Source organism: Lagenorhynchus albirostris, chromosome 2 (genome assembly GCF_949774975.1).
Source record: "Lagenorhynchus albirostris chromosome 2, mLagAlb1.1, whole genome shotgun sequence".
NCBI lineage: Eukaryota > Metazoa > Chordata > Mammalia > Artiodactyla > Delphinidae > Lagenorhynchus > Lagenorhynchus albirostris.
Window position 1 is genome coordinate 97,404,117 of NC_083096.1, and position 18,912 is coordinate 97,423,028.

The window sequence follows — 18,912 nt, forward strand, 5'->3', positions numbered from 1 at the left end:
GAGGCAAAAATTGACAAAACTGAGGGACGATATAGACAAATCTACAAAGTTGGGGATTCTAACAATCTTCTCTCAGCAACTGATAGAAGTAGACAAAACCAGTAAAAATATTGATTGGACAGCACCAACAATTTGGGTCAAACTGATCACTACAGCTAACAGTGGTAGACTAGACATTATTTTCAAGCACATATGAAACATTCACCAAAGTAGACCATATGCTTGGCCATTGACCACAATGGAATTAAATTTTAAATTGCTGACAAAAAGATGTCTATAAAAGTCCCAAATATTTGGAGATAAAACAGTATTTACTTTGAATAAAAACAGAAACATAAAATGTGAAAATTTGTGGGATGCAGACCTTCGAAATTTATGCAGGTGCAGTGCTTAGAAATTTATTGCTTTAGAATAGAAAAGAAAGTTTTAAAATCAATAATGTTTTCATTTTAGAAAGCTAGAAAAAGAAAAGCGTATTAAGCACTAACTAGAAGGAAGCAAATACTGAACATAAGAGCAGAAATTGGTGAAATAGGAAACGGACAAACAGTAAAGAAAATTAAAGCCAATAGAATGTCAGAATTTTTAAAGGCTAACAGTAGTGAAAGCTACCAGGATATGGAGTAATTGAAAATCTCAGTATTGGTAGGAATATAAATCGGCACAACTACTTTGGAAAATAACTGGCAGTTTCTTATAAATTAAACATACACTTGCCCCCTGAACTAGCAAAACCAGTCCTACGTATTGACTCAAAAGAAATGAAGGGCTTCCCTGGTGGCACAGTGGTTGTGAGTCTGCCTGCCGATGCAGGGGATGCGGGTTCGTGCCCCGGTCCGGGAGGATCCCGCATGCCGCGGAGCGGCTGGGCCCATGGGCCACGGCCGCTGGGCCTGCGCGTCCTGAGCCTGTGCTCCGCAACGGGAGAGGACAAAACAGTGAGAGGCCCACGTACCGCAAAAAAAAAAAAAAAAAGGAAAACATACTGACAAAAAATAGTCTGTGAATGTTTATAACTTTGTATATTTATTCATTTATAGCCCCAAACTGGAACCAAGCCATGTGTCCATTACAAGAGAATGCATTTAAAAATTGTGTGTTTTACGATGGAATATTACTTGGCCATAAAACAGAATGAGCTATTGACTCACACACAGACATGAGTGAATTTCAAAAACATGTTAGGTGAAAGAAACCAGACACAAAATTGTACTGTACACTTCCATCTATATGAAGTACAGCAACAGGCGAAACTAATTAAAAGAAAACAGTGGTTACTTATGGAGAGAGTGAAGAGTGACTGAAAGGGGACAGAAACGAACCAGGGTCATGAAAAGTTTCTGTATCTTGATGGGGTTTTGGTTGTATGGGTATAAACATTTACCAAAATTCACTCAGTTATATAGATTCAGGATCTGTGCATTTTTCTGTGTTAGGATTACCAGATAACACAGGGTATGCATTTAAATTGAATTTCAGATAAACAATGAATAATTTTTTTAAATACAAATATGTCCCATTCAATATTTGGGACACATTTATACTAAAAAAAAAAAAAAAAGATTATTTGTTTGAAATTGAAATTGAATTGAGTGCCTGTGTTTTTATTTGCTAAATCTGGTAACTCTAATCTGTATGTAATTTAACCTCAATTTTAATGAAATTGTAAAATGAAAAATGTACACTATTCATCAGCAGAAAAAGGATGAATGTTATTGGTTTTGGTCTACTATTGTGGAATCCCAGTGTTTTGGTCATTTCAGTTGAAACACCTAAACACTACAATCATTTGTTTAATAGTTGTTAGCCCTTTAATACTATTAATACTATTATTTTTAATGCTATTTTAAACAATCATACAGTGAAATCACTCTCATAATCCAGATACAGAATAGTTCTATCACCCAGAAAAACTCCCTCACCCTATCCCTTCATATTCACCCCTCTACCCACCTATAATCCCTTGTAACCATTGAGCTGATCTTTCTCTATATTTTTGTCTTTTTGAGCATGTCATATAAATGAAACCGGCTTCTTTCAAAACAAAATGCTTTTAAAATTCATCCAAGTTATTGCATGTATAAAAAGTTCATTCTTTTTTATTTTTTATTGCTAAGTAGTAGTCTCATGTATAGATACACTGTAGTTTATCCATTCACTATTTGAACGAGATTTGGGTTTTTCCAATTTTTAGCAATTACATATAGAGTTGTTAAAATATTCACATACAGGCTTTTGTGTGTACGTTAAGTTTTTATTTCTCTAGAGAAGATAGGCAGGTGTGCAATTGCTGGGTCATATGGTAAATGTACATTTAAGTTTATAAGAAACTGCCAAAATGATTTCCAGAGTGGCTGTGTCATTTTGCATTGCTGCAAGCAGTGTAAGAGTGCCCATTGCTCTGTATTTTTGTCAGCACTTCATATTGGCAATATTTTTATTTTAGCTATTCTGTTAGGTGTGTTGTGGTATGTCATCTTAGTTTTAATTTGCATTTTCCTAATGGCTAATGATGTTGAACATCTTTTCATGTGCTTATTTACCATTTTATATCCTATTTAATGAAGCATCTGTTCATGCCTTCTGCCCACTTTTAATTTGAATTGTTTTCTTATGGTTAAGGTTTGAGTGTTCTTTCTTGCTTTAGGCTGCGTTGTGTCTTCGTTGCAGCACATGGGCTCTTCGTTGCACATGGGCCCTTCGTTGTGGCACGTGGGCTCTCAAGTTGCAGCGTGCGGGCTTTCTCTAGTTGCAGCATGGGCTCTAGGGCACGTGGACTCAGTAGTTGCGGTGTGCCGGCTTAGTTGCAGTATGTGGGATCCTAGTTCCCCGACTGGGGATAGAACCCAGGCCCCCTCCATTGGGAGTGTGGAGTCTTAGCCACTGGGCAACCAGAGAAGTCCCAAGTTTTCAGTACTTCATAAATTCTGGATACAAGTTCTTTGTCAGATTGTGATTTGCAAATATTTCCTCCCAGTCTCTGGCTTGTCCTTTCATTCCCTTAACCATGTCTTTGGCAAAGCAAAAGTTTTTCATTTTGATGAAATCCGGTTTATTACTTTTTTTGTATAGATCATGTTGCTGTTACCATGTATAAGAACCTATCATCAAATTCTAGGACATGTAGATTTTATCCTATGTTTTCTTCTAAAATTTTTACAGTTTTGTAGCTTACATTTAGATCTGTAATACATTTTGTTAATTTTTTTATGAAGTGTGAGTTTTAGATGAAGGTTCATCTTTTGTTTCTTTTTATTTTAGTTTTGCATATAGATATTCAATTGCTCCAACACCATTTGTTTAAAAAGCCCATCTCTATTGAATTGTTTCTGCCCTGTTGTCAAAAATCAGTTAGCCATATTTGTTTTGACCATATTTGTGTGAATCTATTTCTGAATTCTTTGCTATTCTGTCAGTCTATGTCTCTTTCCCTTCTATAATACTACACTGTCTTGATTTCTTAGTTTTATGGTAAACCTTAAAAAACAGCTAGTGTAATTCCTCTAGTTTCTTTCTTTTTTCAAAATTGCATCTGTTTCAGTTCTTTTGCCTTTCTATATAAATGTTAGAATTAGCTTCTTGACATCTATATAAAGCTTGCGAATTTTGATTGTAATTATTTGATTATGTTGCGTTTCATGTGGATATTTTAGGTTTATCCTTTGAGGGTTTGCTCAGCTTCTTGAATCTGTAGGTTTATGTCACCAAATTCAGGAACTTACCAGCCATTATTTCTTCAAATATTTTTTCAGCAGTGTATGTATGCTTCATCACTGTATGCAGAGTCGTTTCTTTCTGGGCCTCTGAGAACAAAATGTTAAGACATTACTTATTGTCCCACAGGTCTCTGAGCTCTGATCTTTTTTTTTTTTTTTCAAGCTATTTTCTCTGTTATTTAGTGTGGATAATTTTTATTGATGTATTTTCTTTATTTATTTATTTTCATTTTTTTAAACATCTTTGTTGGTGTTTAATTGCTTTACATTTTGTGTTAGTTTCTGCTGTATAATAAAGTGAATCAACTATACATATACATATATCCCCATATCCCCTCCCTCTTGCGTCTCCTTCCCACCCTCCCTATCCCACCCCTTTAGGTGGTCACAAAGGTCCGAGCTGATCTCCTTGTGCAATGCAGCTGCTTCCTGCTAGCTATCTGTTTTACATTTGGTAGTGTATATATATCCATGCCACTCTCTCACTTCGTCCCAGCTTACCCTTCCCCCTCCCCTTGTCCTCAAGTCCATTCTCTATGTCTGCATCTTTATTCCTGTCCTGCCCCTACGTTCTTCAGAAACTTTTTTTTTTTTTAAATTCCATATATATGTGTTAGCATATGGTATTTGTTTTTCTCTTTCTGACTTACTTCATTCTGTATGACAGAATCTAGGTCCATGCACCTCACTACAAATAACTCAATTTCATTTTTTTATGGCTAATATTCCATTGTATATATGTGCCACATCTTCTTTATCCATTCATCTGTCAATGGACACTTAGGTTGCTTCCATGTCCTGGCTATTGTAAATAGAGCTGCAATGAACATTGTGGTACATGACACTTTTTAAATTATGGTTTTCTCAGGGTATTTGCCCAGTAGTGGGATTGCTGGGTCATATGGTAGTTCTATTTTTAGTTTTTTAAGGAACGTCCATACTGTTCTCCATAGTGGCTGTATCAATTTACATTCCCACCAACAGTGCAAGAGGGTTCCCTTTTCTCCACACCCTCTCCAGCATGTGTTGTTTGTAGATTTTTTGATGATGGCCATGCTGACTGGTGTGAGATGATATCTCATGGTAGTTTTGATTTGCATTTCTCTAATGATTAGTGATGTGGAGCATCCTTTCATGTGTTTGTTGTCAATCTGTATGTCTTCTTTGGAGAAAGGTCTATTTAGGTCTTCTGCCCATTTTTGGATTGGGTTGTTTGTTTTTTTGATATTGAGCTGCATGAGCTGCTTGTATATTTTGGAGATTAATCCTTTGTCAGTTGCTTCTTTTGCAAATATTTTCTCCCATTCTGAGGGTTGTCTTTTCGTCCTTTTTATGATTTCCTTTGCTGTACAGAAGCTTTTAAGTTTCATTAGTTCCCATATGTTTTTGTTTTTATTTCCCTTCCTCTAGGAGATGGGTCAAAAAGGAACTTGCTGTGATTTATGTCATAGAATATTCTGCCTATGTTTTCCTCTAAGAGTTTTATAGCGTCTGGTCTTACATTTAGGTCTCTAATCCATTTTGAGTTTATTTTTGTGTATGGTGTTAGGGAGTGTTCTAATTTCATTCTTTTACATGTACCTGTCCAGTTTTCCCAGCACCACCTTTGAAGAGGCTGTCTTTTCTCCATTGTATATTCTTGCCTCCTTTGTCAAAGATAAGTGACCATATGTGTGGGTGTATCTCTGGGCTTTCTATCCTGTTCCATTGATCTATATTTCTGGTCTTGTGCCAGTACCATTCACTCACTCTTGCCTCTGTCTTCTCCATTCTGCTGTTGAGTTCATTTTGTACGTTTTTATTTTGGTTACTGTTCTAAAATTTCCATTTGGTTCTTTTTTATACCTTCAATTTTCTATTTTAACATTTGTTGCAAGGTAAGTGACTGTTCAAGCATTTTTGTAATAGCTGTTTAACGTCTTTGTTGTATAATTCCAACATTGATGTCGTTTCAGCCTTGGTATCTGTTGATTGTTTTTCATCTGGAAGTTGAAATTTTTGTGGCACTTTACCAAGTAATTTGGATTGTAGCTTGGACATTTTGAATATTATATCATGAGATTCTGGGTCTTGTTTAGATTCTATGGTGAATGGCATTCTTTTTGTTTTAGCAGGCAATGAACCTGATTAGATGCAGAATGCAGTCACCAGTCCACCTTCTATGGACTGTGGTTCCAGTGTCAGTTCAGTTTTCAAGAACTGCAGTTCTTGTGATCTAAGATTTATGTGACCTGGTCTGGAACCTATGCAATCTGGGACCTAGTCAATTGGATAGTTTAGTTCTAAAGTTCTTTTTGTATGCTAAATAGGATCAGATCCAAGCATTAGTGACTTGAGAGTGAACTTTGGGGTTCATAATCAACTTTACAACGTTGCTTTCCTCCCTCTCTATGATCTCCTCACTACTTCCTGGTTCCCTAGGCTCCCTTTCTTTAGTCCTCTGGCCAGAAACTTGGAGTTCTGTTTACTCTGTTGCTCTGTGTCTCATACCTTCATGATTGGGCCTACATCCTGACCTATATGGAGTGGGGATAGAGGAAAAAAGCAAGAGAGGTTTTCGCTACCCTCTTGAAATCATAACTCTGTCAAACAGAAAAATTCTCATCTCTCAGTTGTAGTTCTTGTGGGTTTCCATAGTTGCTGGCCACTACTACAGGATTGTCTAGGGGAAGTCTTTGGAAGCCAATGGGAAGCCTTTGCTCCAAATGATATAACTACAAATGTAGTAACTTTGTCTTGATTTGAAGTTCTGAGGAAATCAATATGACCTGTGTACAAATTATTGCTCAAGGGGAAGTAGTATGATGCACATACAGGACAGATAACCCCTGTAAAGTTGAACAACAATCTGATCTATCTTAATGCCTAGGGTGGAAAACAGTGATGGCTAATCAGACAGACCTTATTTATAATTTTAGAAGCAGTTACAATGTTTTCAAAAGTCCAGGCCAAATGGCAGGGTTCTAATTGCTGTGAAACTATACCTATGCTTAGATGTGAATCTTAACTTCTTGTTTACTTGTACAGTGAGTGTCACCCTTTTAAAATATTATATGTACCTAAAGTCAGGAAATACTTTGGGGAATGCTTTTGTTTTCATATTATTTTGTTTTCAATCCTTTGACTTTAGCAGGGACTGTCTTTCAAAGAGTACAATTCACTTTAACAATCCATACAGAACCATTTTTCAAAGAGGTGCTAACCTTTATATTGTAAGCATAATTCATCCATTGTTTTCAATAAATATTGTTTAAACGGTGCCAGACTTGATGCCTTTTAGTATTGTCACACTGTTACCATTATTACTGCTATTGGTTATAGGAATTTATTAGATAAAGTAGAATTATTCATTTACATGTTGGTAGCTTGTGCTAAGCCTGAACTTCATGGCAGATTTTTTTTTAAGTCTGGAAGTAGAGCTGGATGAGCTGACAGATTGTTTGAATGAGATTGAATCCTATTAAAATGATGTTTTCTTTTCTGCATACAGAATGAAAAATACTAAATTGCTGTCATTTTATCTACATCTGTTAGACCTGCTTGCTTCTCTCTGCCTTTGCTGTTTCTCTGGTCTAGAGTAATGAAAAGTCTGCTTATTGCCATATCATGGGAAATGAGATTGAATAAGGAGGGAAGGCAAAGCATTATGAGTTGCTAAAGTTGTTCAGAGGAATTTGTATTTGATGAGCATTTAGGCAGCCACTCGATTCCTGAGCTGAAGGAATCACAATGGAAACTGGGAAGCTTACTTTGTTAGTATAACACAGGGTGGCTTCTGGGGGGAGGGAAGCCAAAAACTCTAGATAAAGAAAGATTGGGTAGTGAACTATTTTAGTAAATAACTTGCCTAAACCTGTATGTAAACAGAAGAGGCTGCTCTAAAGGGGCGTTGATAGGCCACTGTGGACTTCCACTAGGCCAGAGGCTAATTCCAGAGAACACAGGAAAGGCAGGGCAGGGAGTCCCTGGCAGGTGCTGTAGTTCTAGCAGGTCAAAGTCCACTATGCAGAAGGGCAGGCAGAAGGTAATCAGGAAACCAGGTTAGGGGAAATGTTTATAAAGGGCCTGCACAGGAGTCTGATTCAGCAGAAATTCCTTGTCTTCTTGCCTAAGGCCAGAATTGTTTTTGTGGTGTGTTGTGTGTGCGTGTGTGCTGAAATGGAGGTGGCTAGAGCTGGGTATGGAATAGATGGGAAGTCAGACAGTTCCTCAGAGTGACTCTGCGTACAGTTATCAATGAAGTACTAGAGTAGGGCAGTGGGAATGGAAAGGTGAATTTAAAAGATTTGCAAAGAATTGTTGCAGGGAGGGGGACCCCTTCCAGGGCCCGAGAGTGGGCTGTCGTCTAATACTCGGAAATGAATTGTCCAAGGAGACACGTGTGCTGACAAAGCAAGAGACTATTGGGAAGCGGCGCCTGGTGGAGAGCAGCAGGGTAAGGGAACCCAGGAGAACTGCTCTGCCACGTGGCTTGCCGTCTCGGGTTTTACGGTAATTGGTTTAGTTTCCGGGTTGTCTCTGGCCAGTCACTCTGCCTCAGGGTCTTTCCTGGTGGCGCGTGCATCGCTCAGCCAAGATGGATTCCAGCGAGGAGGATTCTGGGAGGGTGGTAGGACATAAACGGACTGGCATCTCCTCTCTCCTTTTGACCCTTCCCGAATTCTTCCGGTTGGTGGTAGCTTGTTAGTTCCGCGTTCCTTACCAGGACCTCCCGTTGTAGGAAAACTCATGCAAGTGGTTGCTGTGATACCTGGCCAGGGTGGGCGGTTTCAGTCAGTGGTTCCCCTAACAGAATGAGGAGGACTTTGTGATAGGGATTCAGGAAACGGGGGTGTGGCAAAGGCGACGTTTAGATTTCTAAGAATTCTGTAAGGAATTCTGACAGAAATGGTAGTTGAAAAGAGATCTGAGTGGGAAAGGTAAATGTATTCTTTTCTTTTTGTTGAATTTGAGATGCTGGTAGTTATGCCACAGTTGTGATAAGAATCAAGCCACCGATGGCCTTTGATTAACTCCACAAACTAGGGAGGAGTGAAGCAATATTACTAGGAGCTACAGAAATGGTTAGAAAGGAAGTGGAAGAAGCACATGTAGACCACATGTAAGATGCTTGACAACAGACACCCTGAGGATGAAGCCCTCATTGTGTGGCAAAGACTGATAGTAGGAAGAGGCTGCATTGTAAGAGTATGTTTCAGAAAGTGGGATGAGTGGGATCTGGGGTTTTGTGGAGAAGTTACTGAAATAAAAGAATTTCTTCTGATGAGAGGGAAAAAATTTGGAAGGATAATGGAGGCTCATGTCAGATGGTTTTGGTCTTCATTTCCTATAAGCTGAGATCATAGGGAATGAGGTGAGAGAACAATTTGGGGTTAATGGTAATGTCTGGAAATACTTTAAGACTTGTTTATGAGGTAAAATAATGAGTATGATGATCCACAACGAGGATCTTCACAATGTCAAGACATTTCCAAGTCTCCTGCCATCTCCTGTTTCCTGATCAACTTTGCTGTTTCTGGGCCCTGAGAATCATTCTTTCCCCTCCATTCCTTAAGTCCTCCAGAATCTGTTCCAATAACTGTTAAATTCACAGTGTTCTTTTCAGTTCATCAAACTAATAAGACACAATTCAGGTAAAGATTTTTAAACAGAAATTTTATTGGAAGAATTTTGATACAATAGTTTATCATTCTTTTTAAATACATCTGAGGTTAAACAAAATATATACATGAATGTCTTCAAGTAGAAAAAAGTAAAATATACATTATGAATTTGTTGTGTTGTTCTTAGGCAAATCATAATTGCTCACTTTAGCATATTCAAACCAAATTACAACATAGTCTTTGACATTCCAACCTAGCCTTGTACTCGAACGTTTATTTAGAAATGTTTTGATGCCATACTCTTCACCATAGGAATCAAACCCAAATTCAAACTTGGCCATATGTTTAGAAACCATTAAAGACAGGGAGGTAAAGAGTTGTAGGGGTGTTTAGAATAGGATTTGGCAATTTTTCATTCACAGTATTTCTGATATAAAAGACCCATTCTGTGTATTGATCAAAGTCACAAATGTTGGGGCAAAATATCACTTGGGCAGAAATATCACTGAATTTGCTATTAGAGGAAGCAATGAGATGATTACTTGGCAAGCTCTTGACAGGATATGTCTAGTTCAGAACAGAATCTTCATTGAGCCTAATCGATGCATGATATATGATACATAAAACTCAAATACTAAAATTCAAAATAAAGCTTTTTTTTTCCCACTAGTGAAAAAGGGAAGTTTTACATTGGCAGAAGCAATGAAAAGAGATGGAAAATAAGTAAAGAGAAGCTCTACTGAAATTTAGTATTTAGAGGGGAAAAGACAGAGAAGATAAAAACTATCTTAGGAATGTTTAAATCACTTAATGAATACATGTAGTGTTGTTTTTATAGAAGTACCTTCAAGATATACCTTTGAAAGAGTTTTAGATGAAAATACATCTGGGATAAATGAAATAGAATGTTATACACAGGTCCTTAAAGTAATAGGAATATGGCAACTTTCTATAAAAACAAAGAAGAGTGTGGTTTCTCATTTGGCTATACAAAATATAAAAATTCAAGTGACCCAGGTTCCACAGTCCCAGTTCTACGAAATTCCTGTCCAACAGCATGCAAAATGGAAAACATCTCGATATTTCCACTGTTCCTGTATTAAAATGAAGGAGCAGCTAGCTTAGAGGGCTACTTGGAAAAAAAAATGGCCAAAGTGAATATAAACTCACTTATTTGTGCAAAAATGCCAAAGAAAAGCTGAGATGTCTTCTGTAATAAACAGTAAATTACTGGTTTACCTGTCCCCAGTCCTTACTTGTGTATCCACTGCTGTCTACAATATTTACTCACTGGTTATCCAAACATTTACTAAGTGCGTTAAGTGTAAATTCATGCTAAGTGTGGTGACAATAGGATGTATGAGACAAAGACATTCTTTTTTACAGGCTTTCCATCAGGATCAAAATTACAAATATTAAATTTTCAAAGCCATGGAAAGAGTTCAAAGTTAAATATTATTAAGTTTAAGCATAGATTACTACTAATTGTGAAATATATTTCTTCCTTTTGAAAAGGTGTCTATAAAATGTAATGTTGTAAATCGAATCCTATGTATCCCTCTCATGCAGTGCAAAATTATTTGTACTTCTTGGAAGACAACTTCCTACTAACTAGGTTAATGTGTCTTGGCCAGGAGTTCAGTTTCTCGTCACACACTGGTGCTGACACTATTGAATCAGTCCCTTTTAAGCAGCTTACTCTGTGTCAAAAAAACTTTACTTTCTTTTTTTAAAAAAAGTTCTTAAAAGTGCTTAAAAGAGCTCTGATTGCTCTTTTTAGCCTGCACAGTTTAAGTTAAATGGCAAAGGTAATAAGCATAAGAGAGCATCCAAAGAAGGAATGAGTCTAACCAATGTATATATAACAACTATTCCCCATATCAATTTTTTCATGGTGATGGTTCATGATTTTATAGGAGAGTGTGTTTAGATCTGCTACAACTTCTTGGACCTTTAAATCATTGTAGAATGACATACAAAAAAGAGTAGTTGTCACCAAGAAGTACTGGATCTAGAGTCAGTGCTCTACCACTGGCTATCCCCCAGTTAGGTCATTTACAATCTCTCGAAACAGCTTCGTCATCTGTAAAATGGAGTTATGAATTAATTCCTTCCTCACAAGAATGTTAGGAGAATCAGAAGATAAAATATATCTGAAAAAGATCTATGGATCAAAATCATGGAAAAATCTTTCTTTATAAAAATATGAGGATTTTAAATGTGATAACATGAAAAAGGCCATACAAAGAGCCTAATATATAAACACTTAATAAAAGTAACCCCACCCTTCCTGTATAATTTGTAGTTAGGAAATGGTTAAACATAAACCAAAGACACACTCATCAAAGACATCGATTTGACCTTTAAATAGAACTATACTCTGCAAATACTTTTTTTGATACATAATTTTTCATTGTCCTGATTCTATGATAGAGGTCTGGATCACTAAGGCTTTTGGGGATTGTGTCTTGAAAGAATCCTCTATGAGTAAAACTTTTATTGAATGTTCTTTAAAGAATAAGGTAATTTCCTTTTTTGTCAAAGTTCTGGTGAAGTGGAAAATAATTTGTTTCGAAGATAGTGACAGAAAGAAAAAAAGTTTAACTTTTTTTTTTTTTAACTTTCTCAAGGTAATGCTTTTAATGAAGAGTTGAAAGTAGCAGTTTAACATCTGGGATTCTGATAAGACTTCAAAATTTTACCCTATTAAAAATTTTGTTTTGTTCTATACAACATTTAATGCCCAATTTTGTGTGGCTCTGAGAATAACGTTAAGAATTCAAGAGCTCTCTGGTGACTGAAAACTTAACAAGGATGAAATGATATGACCTATGAATTAGCCTGGTTTCTAAAAAGCACCAATTCACAGAATTTAAACAAAATAAAGAAACTAAACAATCCTTAAATTGGATTTAGTCTTGGGCAATTAACAGAAAAATTTACTCACAAGTTAAAAGTATCCAATGCACACCTGTCACTATTTTTTTTTTAAAAAATCAGAAACTGGTTCCAGAAGAGTAAAAAAGAGTTAAAAAAATTAATCATATCTTTCATAAAGAATACTATGGAAATAATATTCTAAATCTCATAATTAGCTAAGAAAAATAAGACAATAAAAAAACTCCATTTATCACGTGCCTTAATGTACCAAAAATGGAGGTCAGACGTCCTTTATTTAAAAATGCTTCTTCAGAAGCATTCAGAACATTTACAGAATTACACTGGAGACAAAGCACAGTAAGTCAGAAAACCTGGATTCTGGTCTTGGCTTTGCCACTAATTATCTCTGTGACCTTGAATAAATGACAGCATTTCTGGGCTTCAATTTTCTCATCTGTAAAGTGAGAGGTAGAATGAGAGACTGCTTCTAAGGACAGTCTCCTTGGATGTAAAATTCTATGCTAAGCAATGAATTATTTTTGTTCTTAAATCCCAGCATAAGAGGATGCTACCATATTAATAATTCTGTAAAACTGATTACACCATGGTAGGTAAAAACATTACAGAACTCTGATCATCTGCATCTGGAGTCAACGATTTGGCTGCTTTACAAAGGTGCACAAAACTCACAGTATTTTGGTTATTGGTGTTTACCAGTAGGCTTTGAAGAACGCTGGAGCATTCCAGGTACATGGGAAATGCCAGTAACATCTGTTACCACTTCCTTATGCCTCTGCAGAAGATGCTGTGGGGATGTGTGAGGTACACTGAGCTACAGATAAACTAGATACTGTCCTTCACAAAGTGCACAAGGAGTAAGCAAAATAAGGGAGCCATACATAGGTTAAGCCCTTCATCTCGATCAATATAATCTAGATTTAAAAACACAAAACTAGTATAGGTATATTTCTCTTTGGGGAAGTTTACTTGGCAAGGTAAACATTCCCTGAGCAATACAAATTTTTTCTCCAGAGAATATTTGGTTTTTAAAATATCAGCAAAGTTATACTCAGATTTTTTTCCCCAAGAATTAGGCCAACAATAGGGACATTCTAAATTTATAATAATAATCAAGGAGTATTTCTCAGTGAAATTATCTACTTTAGCAATACATCTGTGCCAAGAACATTGAGAAGACAAAGTATTTCCTAAAAGGGAGAAAAAAATTCCTTTTTGTCCTGCTGCACACACAGGTTTAAGAACATTTCATTAAAGTATAAATGTTAAGGCCAACCTGCTAAATGATATGAACTGGAGATCTCTTGTAACAGGTGCAAAACTAAGAGTTTCATCTCAGTCAAATGTCCTATATATATACTCTATTCCTTATCAAAGGAAAAAACCATACTCATGCACTTGTGTATTGAGAGCGTAAAGTGATGCATATTTTGACAAGAAACTTCACTTGGAATGGAGGCCTCAGTGAAAGGCAGAATTGGATCTTCAATGTGCACTGTAAATTTTACAGGCCAGTGCAAAAATTATCTCTGTATGTGAAATATCAGTACAATTTCACATAATTAGTTTTTAAAGGCACACATCTAAAATCCCCGCCTTCCTCTAGATCTGTCATTTTACACAATATGGCAAAACCTATAGAATATCGCAGGCTTCTATCAGGCTTGGTAGTGGATGCAAACTTCCAAGTGACTACTTATAATGAAAAAGCAGTACCATTATCAGGACATTTCCTTTTATATTTCCGTCCTGAAACATCTTAACAATTGTTTCAGTTAAATACATTCTATTGCAGGAATTCTTAGCTTTAAACTGCCTGGCAGTAAGTAAAAATGTTTTGAAAATACTACTTAATCTGCAAAAAGGGGACTATCAACAGTTCATGGCAATCTGCAGCGGTTTAGAAAAGCATGAAGAAAGCAGTCTATAGTTTTCCTAACACAGTATATTTCATAAATTGTAGGTCAGAAATAGGGAAACAGATACCTTGAAACTTAGACAAAATCAACAGTGATTTCTGCCACATCAGTGAAAAAGTGCTTATTACTGATCTACATTCTAAACATTCATTTCCATCCTGCAGGGTTTTCCCCCCAGCAATTTAAATTTTTCCCTTTCAGTTAAAAGGGAATATACATTGTGATAAAATGAAGTACAATGGGAAAATGTCTATTCAGAACAATTTCTTCATAAAACACAGAGAATATTTAAGTAGAACATTCAAGCACTTATCTCAAATTGCAATTTTATTTTTCAAATACACAAGAGCCTAGAAATCAACTTATTTATTAACTTCCAAGATACCTGTGTTAGGAAGAGTTCTATGTTACCACATTTACTCAGTACCTTCAATACTTCAAAGTCAATAAAATGCTGCTTTAGGATTCCTGAAAGCAACTGTATTTGTGTAACACTTGCACAGGAAAACGTATGACTTGGCATTTGAAGAATGAAAAAGCAAAATAACATTGTCACAACCATTTCTGCCTTCACACTACATGCCTTTTCCTTTCATTAATAGAATCTATAAAAACAGTAAGGAAAGATATACGAAAGTTTATCACAGACACAGTAGCTTTTATAGAAATTTGGAATTTAGCAGATGTTTTAAGTAAGTTAAAACACCCGTCTGTATAACAGAAGCATTTGCAAAGTTTTGAAAACACAGTACACAAAATAATTTAATGTAATAACTGAATTTGATTTAAAAAGCAAAATAACACCTTTTATTTTTTGATGGGATAAAGCAATAAAAGGCAGATTTTTATATATCTAAACCTATGCTGCAAGTACACAAAAAGACATCTGTATACATTACTAACAAGCGTCTTATTTTGTACAGAATACAGAATACCCATTAAAAAAAAAACATATACATGACCTTTGATGGTACATTTCTATGCTGGCAAATACATTTTCTGATACAAAGGCACTTTGAAAACCCAATATGGTTTGGTTCATAAGTTTGCAAGGTACAAACAATTTTACAAACATGGTTATATTGAAGAACGTCAACAATTGTGACATTACATATAAAGCAGATTTCCATTTTTCTTTTTCTTTTTTTTTTAAATAACACTGGTTTTCTGGGAATGAAAGCAGTGGTTTCCAGCAGCTTCAGTGAAGACATTCCAGATGATTAGAGGCCCACTGCCTGAATTTCTTACTGGCTAGGATGAGGGGTGGGAGTGAGGGCATTTGAAATGAAAAAAAAAAAGGAAACAAACAGAAAACAATACCCTGGAACAAAACTAGAAACCTCAGAAATCAAAATGGTTTGGAGGGAAGAAGCACAGAAGACCAAAAGTCCAGGAGAGATCCTCTTAATTCTGATCCCTTAGTTGTAAACTCCTGGCAGAGCACAATTGGCTGACTCTGCCTGGTCTACTTGGTGCTGGGAAGTTGTAGTGATGATTTCTCTTTTTAAAAAGCTAGGTACCATGATTAGGATTTTACAGTACCAGAAAAAATTAGGTCCCCCAAAAAGCATAATTTCTTTTCATTCATTTACATGGCCGCAAAGTCAATCTGTACATAAAGCTGTCTCACTCCGGCCTGAAAAGTTAAAAAAAAAAAAAAAAATTAGAAAATCAAACAAACCAATAATAGACTATACATTTCAGAAAAGTAGTAGGAAAAAAAATTTTTCTTTTCTTTTTTTTTTTTTTGAAAAAGGGAAGAATTATTTTTCTTTTCTGTCTTTGGGAAAGAATTCTCCATTTTTCATCATAAAGTGCCAATAATTTTATTTTAGAAACAAGTATGTTAATAAGTTGCAAAAAAGATTCTCCATTTAGCCCTACAAAAGAAAGCTATGCTACTAATTACATGCCCTGCCCAAGTGAATTTTGGAAAAATGAGGTTACCCAGCTACCATTATTCTGCTAGAAAACACCACAGTGCTTGACTAGTTGGCTACTAAAATCATAAATCTATCCAGTCTAAATCTTCCTATGATAAATGATTTTAAACACTGAAATAAGCATAACCATCTACTGGTTACTGAATTACTTTACACTCCAACTCCTCTTTTCAATTTTGGATATAAACTTGCTATTCAAGGACACTGATCTCAAAATTGCCCCCATCTCTCCAGTTTTATCAATTTTTCTATATTTGCTATCTATAATTCCTTTACTCTCTTCTCTCTTGAACTCGTTTCAACCAAACTTTTGCTGCCAACCACTTCCCAAAACTGTCAAGGTCACCTCTAAATTGCTTAGCCCAGTGCTCAATTCTCAGTCCTCATCTTAGTAATTAATCTAGCAGCAAAAAGGACACAGACGATCACTTCCTCCTACTGAAACACTTTTCCTGCTCTTGGCTTCCAGAGAATACTCGCTGGTTGCCCTTTTACCTCACTTATCAATCTTTCTCAGTCTCCTTTGTGGGTTTTTCCTCCTGTCTTTGAATACTAAACACTCAAATACCCAAAGGCTTAGTCCTCAGATCCCTTCTTTTTTGACACTTGTCCCCTAGATGGTCTCACCCAGTATCCAGACTTTCAGTACCGTCTACATGCTCACACCTTTTGTAGACTGGAACCTACCTACCATCTACCTGACAGTTCTACTTGGATGTCTGACAAGCATCGAAACACAGCCAAATTGATCCCTATTTCCTCCCCTCTAAACTGTTGATCCTATATCTTCTTAGGCTCAATTCCTTCCTCAATGCTGCAACTTAAAAACCTTTCTTTCTCTCATACCCAACCCATTAGCGAAACCTGTTTGCCTTACCTTCAAAATAATGCAAATACAGAATCTGATCAATTTACATCACCTCCATTGCTATCCCCTGGCCCAAGTCACTATCATCTCTTGCCTACATTTTGTAACGGCCTCTGATCTCGTTTTCACTCTTTTACCTTTGCCCTCCTTTGGTCTGTTTCCAGCAGAGCAACTATAGTGATGTCACTCCATCACTCAAACCCTACAACAGCTTACCTTCCTCAGTCCTTAGCCCAGAGTCCTACAATGGCCTTCAAAGCTTTCCCATGATCTGGCCCCTATTACCTCTCTGATCTCATCTCTTACTTCTCTCCCTTTGTTGACTCTGTTCCAGCCACACTGGGCCCTCTGCCTGGTACAATGTTCCTCGAGATTGCCACATGACATACTCCCTTTCCTGTCATATCTCTACTCAGATGTCAGTGAGGCTTATCCTGACCACCCTATTAAAAAATGCATTCAATTCATTCATCCAACAAATACATTTTGTGCATCTATTGGAATCCAGGCCCTCTTCTGTCCCCCGGGAATACAACAGCCAACAAAACAGGTAAAAAATACCCTTGCCCTCATGGAATTTATAAGCTGTTGGGAACTAGGAAGGAGGGGAGATGATAAACAAGCAAGTAAATAAATATGAGATGATGAGATAGATATTATCTATCTACCTCTATCTATCTATCAAAAGAACAAAAAACAAAAACAAAGCTTGGTGCAAGTAATGGTAAATGCCTCAGCACCCCCCCCCCCCGTCTCCCTACCCTGCTCTCCCTATCTATAACACTTACCACTTTCTAATATATCATAAAACTTATTTGCTGTGATGCTGTTGATTGTTACTCTCCAATGATAATGTCCAAGATAAAAGGACTTTGTCCTGTCTTTTGCTGCTGACTCCCAGAACCTCAAGTAGTGCCCAGCACACAGTAAATGATCAATAAATACATGTTGGATGAACTGAAATTCTATTAATTTCCTTCTTTCAAATAAAAAACAATTTTTAAAGATTAAAGCATACAATCGGTTACAATTAAGCACTTTCTTGTCAGCAACATAGAATGAAGAGTAAAGTGGAACATCTAAGAGAAAGAAAAGCCGGAGTGGGGGATAAAATAATAACGCTACCTTCTCCCAGGAATTTCTGGGCTCCTGAAAACATTACTTTCTACCATGGCTTTTCTTCTAGCATTCCAGTTGGAGGGCTCTGCCCAGCACTAATGAATGTCTAAGGAGTCAGGAGCTGCTCTAGTGGAGTAAAAAGCTGGAAAAGACCCCAGTAGCTTTCCAGCACAGAAAACATGCTAGCGTTTTTGCCTCATTAAAAAAAAAGAAAAAGAAAGAAAGAAAAGAAAAATCCTTGCTGTGGTAAAGTTAAAGTTCTCTGAAAATACATTGAATTGCACGCACTCAAAGAGTTTTGTGGCAGAAAAAAGATAGAACTTAACATCTGTATGATTTTAAGCTAAAAACTGAAACAGAATCTCAGTTTTCCTAATTTTAAAAGTGTTGATAAATACCAATCCTACTTATCTCACAAAAATGTTATATATTCATCCAGTATTTGACAAACATTTAATAAATCCTTGCTACATATCAGGCACTATTGTAAGGATCATATGTGAATATACAAGAAAGGATTCTTACATGCTATAAAAAACAAATTATTATGGTTGATTATATTTGATTTACTCAACCCAGATGGGCCCCGTGATAACTGTACTTAAGAGCCCTTCTGCAAAATTCTTGTGTATCTAACCTTAGGAGAAAACAACTATTGCCCAAATAAACTGGCTTAATTTCTTTTCTCTTTAACAAAATTGTTAATGAAAGAAAAATGGACAAGGTAAGTTGGGCTCCCATTATTATCTCTGCCACTTTCCTAACCGCCCCCCCCATATACAGTGAAGATAGTAATAAGAAATGAGGTAGCCCAAGGCAATAAAAAAGAAAGAGGAAAAACAAAGA

General features: G+C 36.4%; 1 protein-coding gene across 3 annotated transcripts in view; it reads right to left on the bottom strand.

The window, feature by feature from the left end:
* Positions 1-14,142: 14,142 nt before the first annotated feature.
* The window catches only part of SLC30A7 (solute carrier family 30 member 7), a 76,967-nt gene continuing 72,197 nt past the window's right edge, over positions 14,143-18,912 (bottom strand). For all 3 annotated transcript variants that reach the window (XR_009538857.1, XM_060139495.1, XM_060139494.1), the window contains one exon: positions 14,143-15,772. Coding sequence is in view for 2 of the 3 variants with exons in the window: in XM_060139495.1 (XP_059995478.1) it covers positions 15,725-15,772 (48 nt within the window). In the remaining variant the exon portion in view is untranslated. The remainder of the gene's footprint in view (positions 15,773-18,912) is intronic.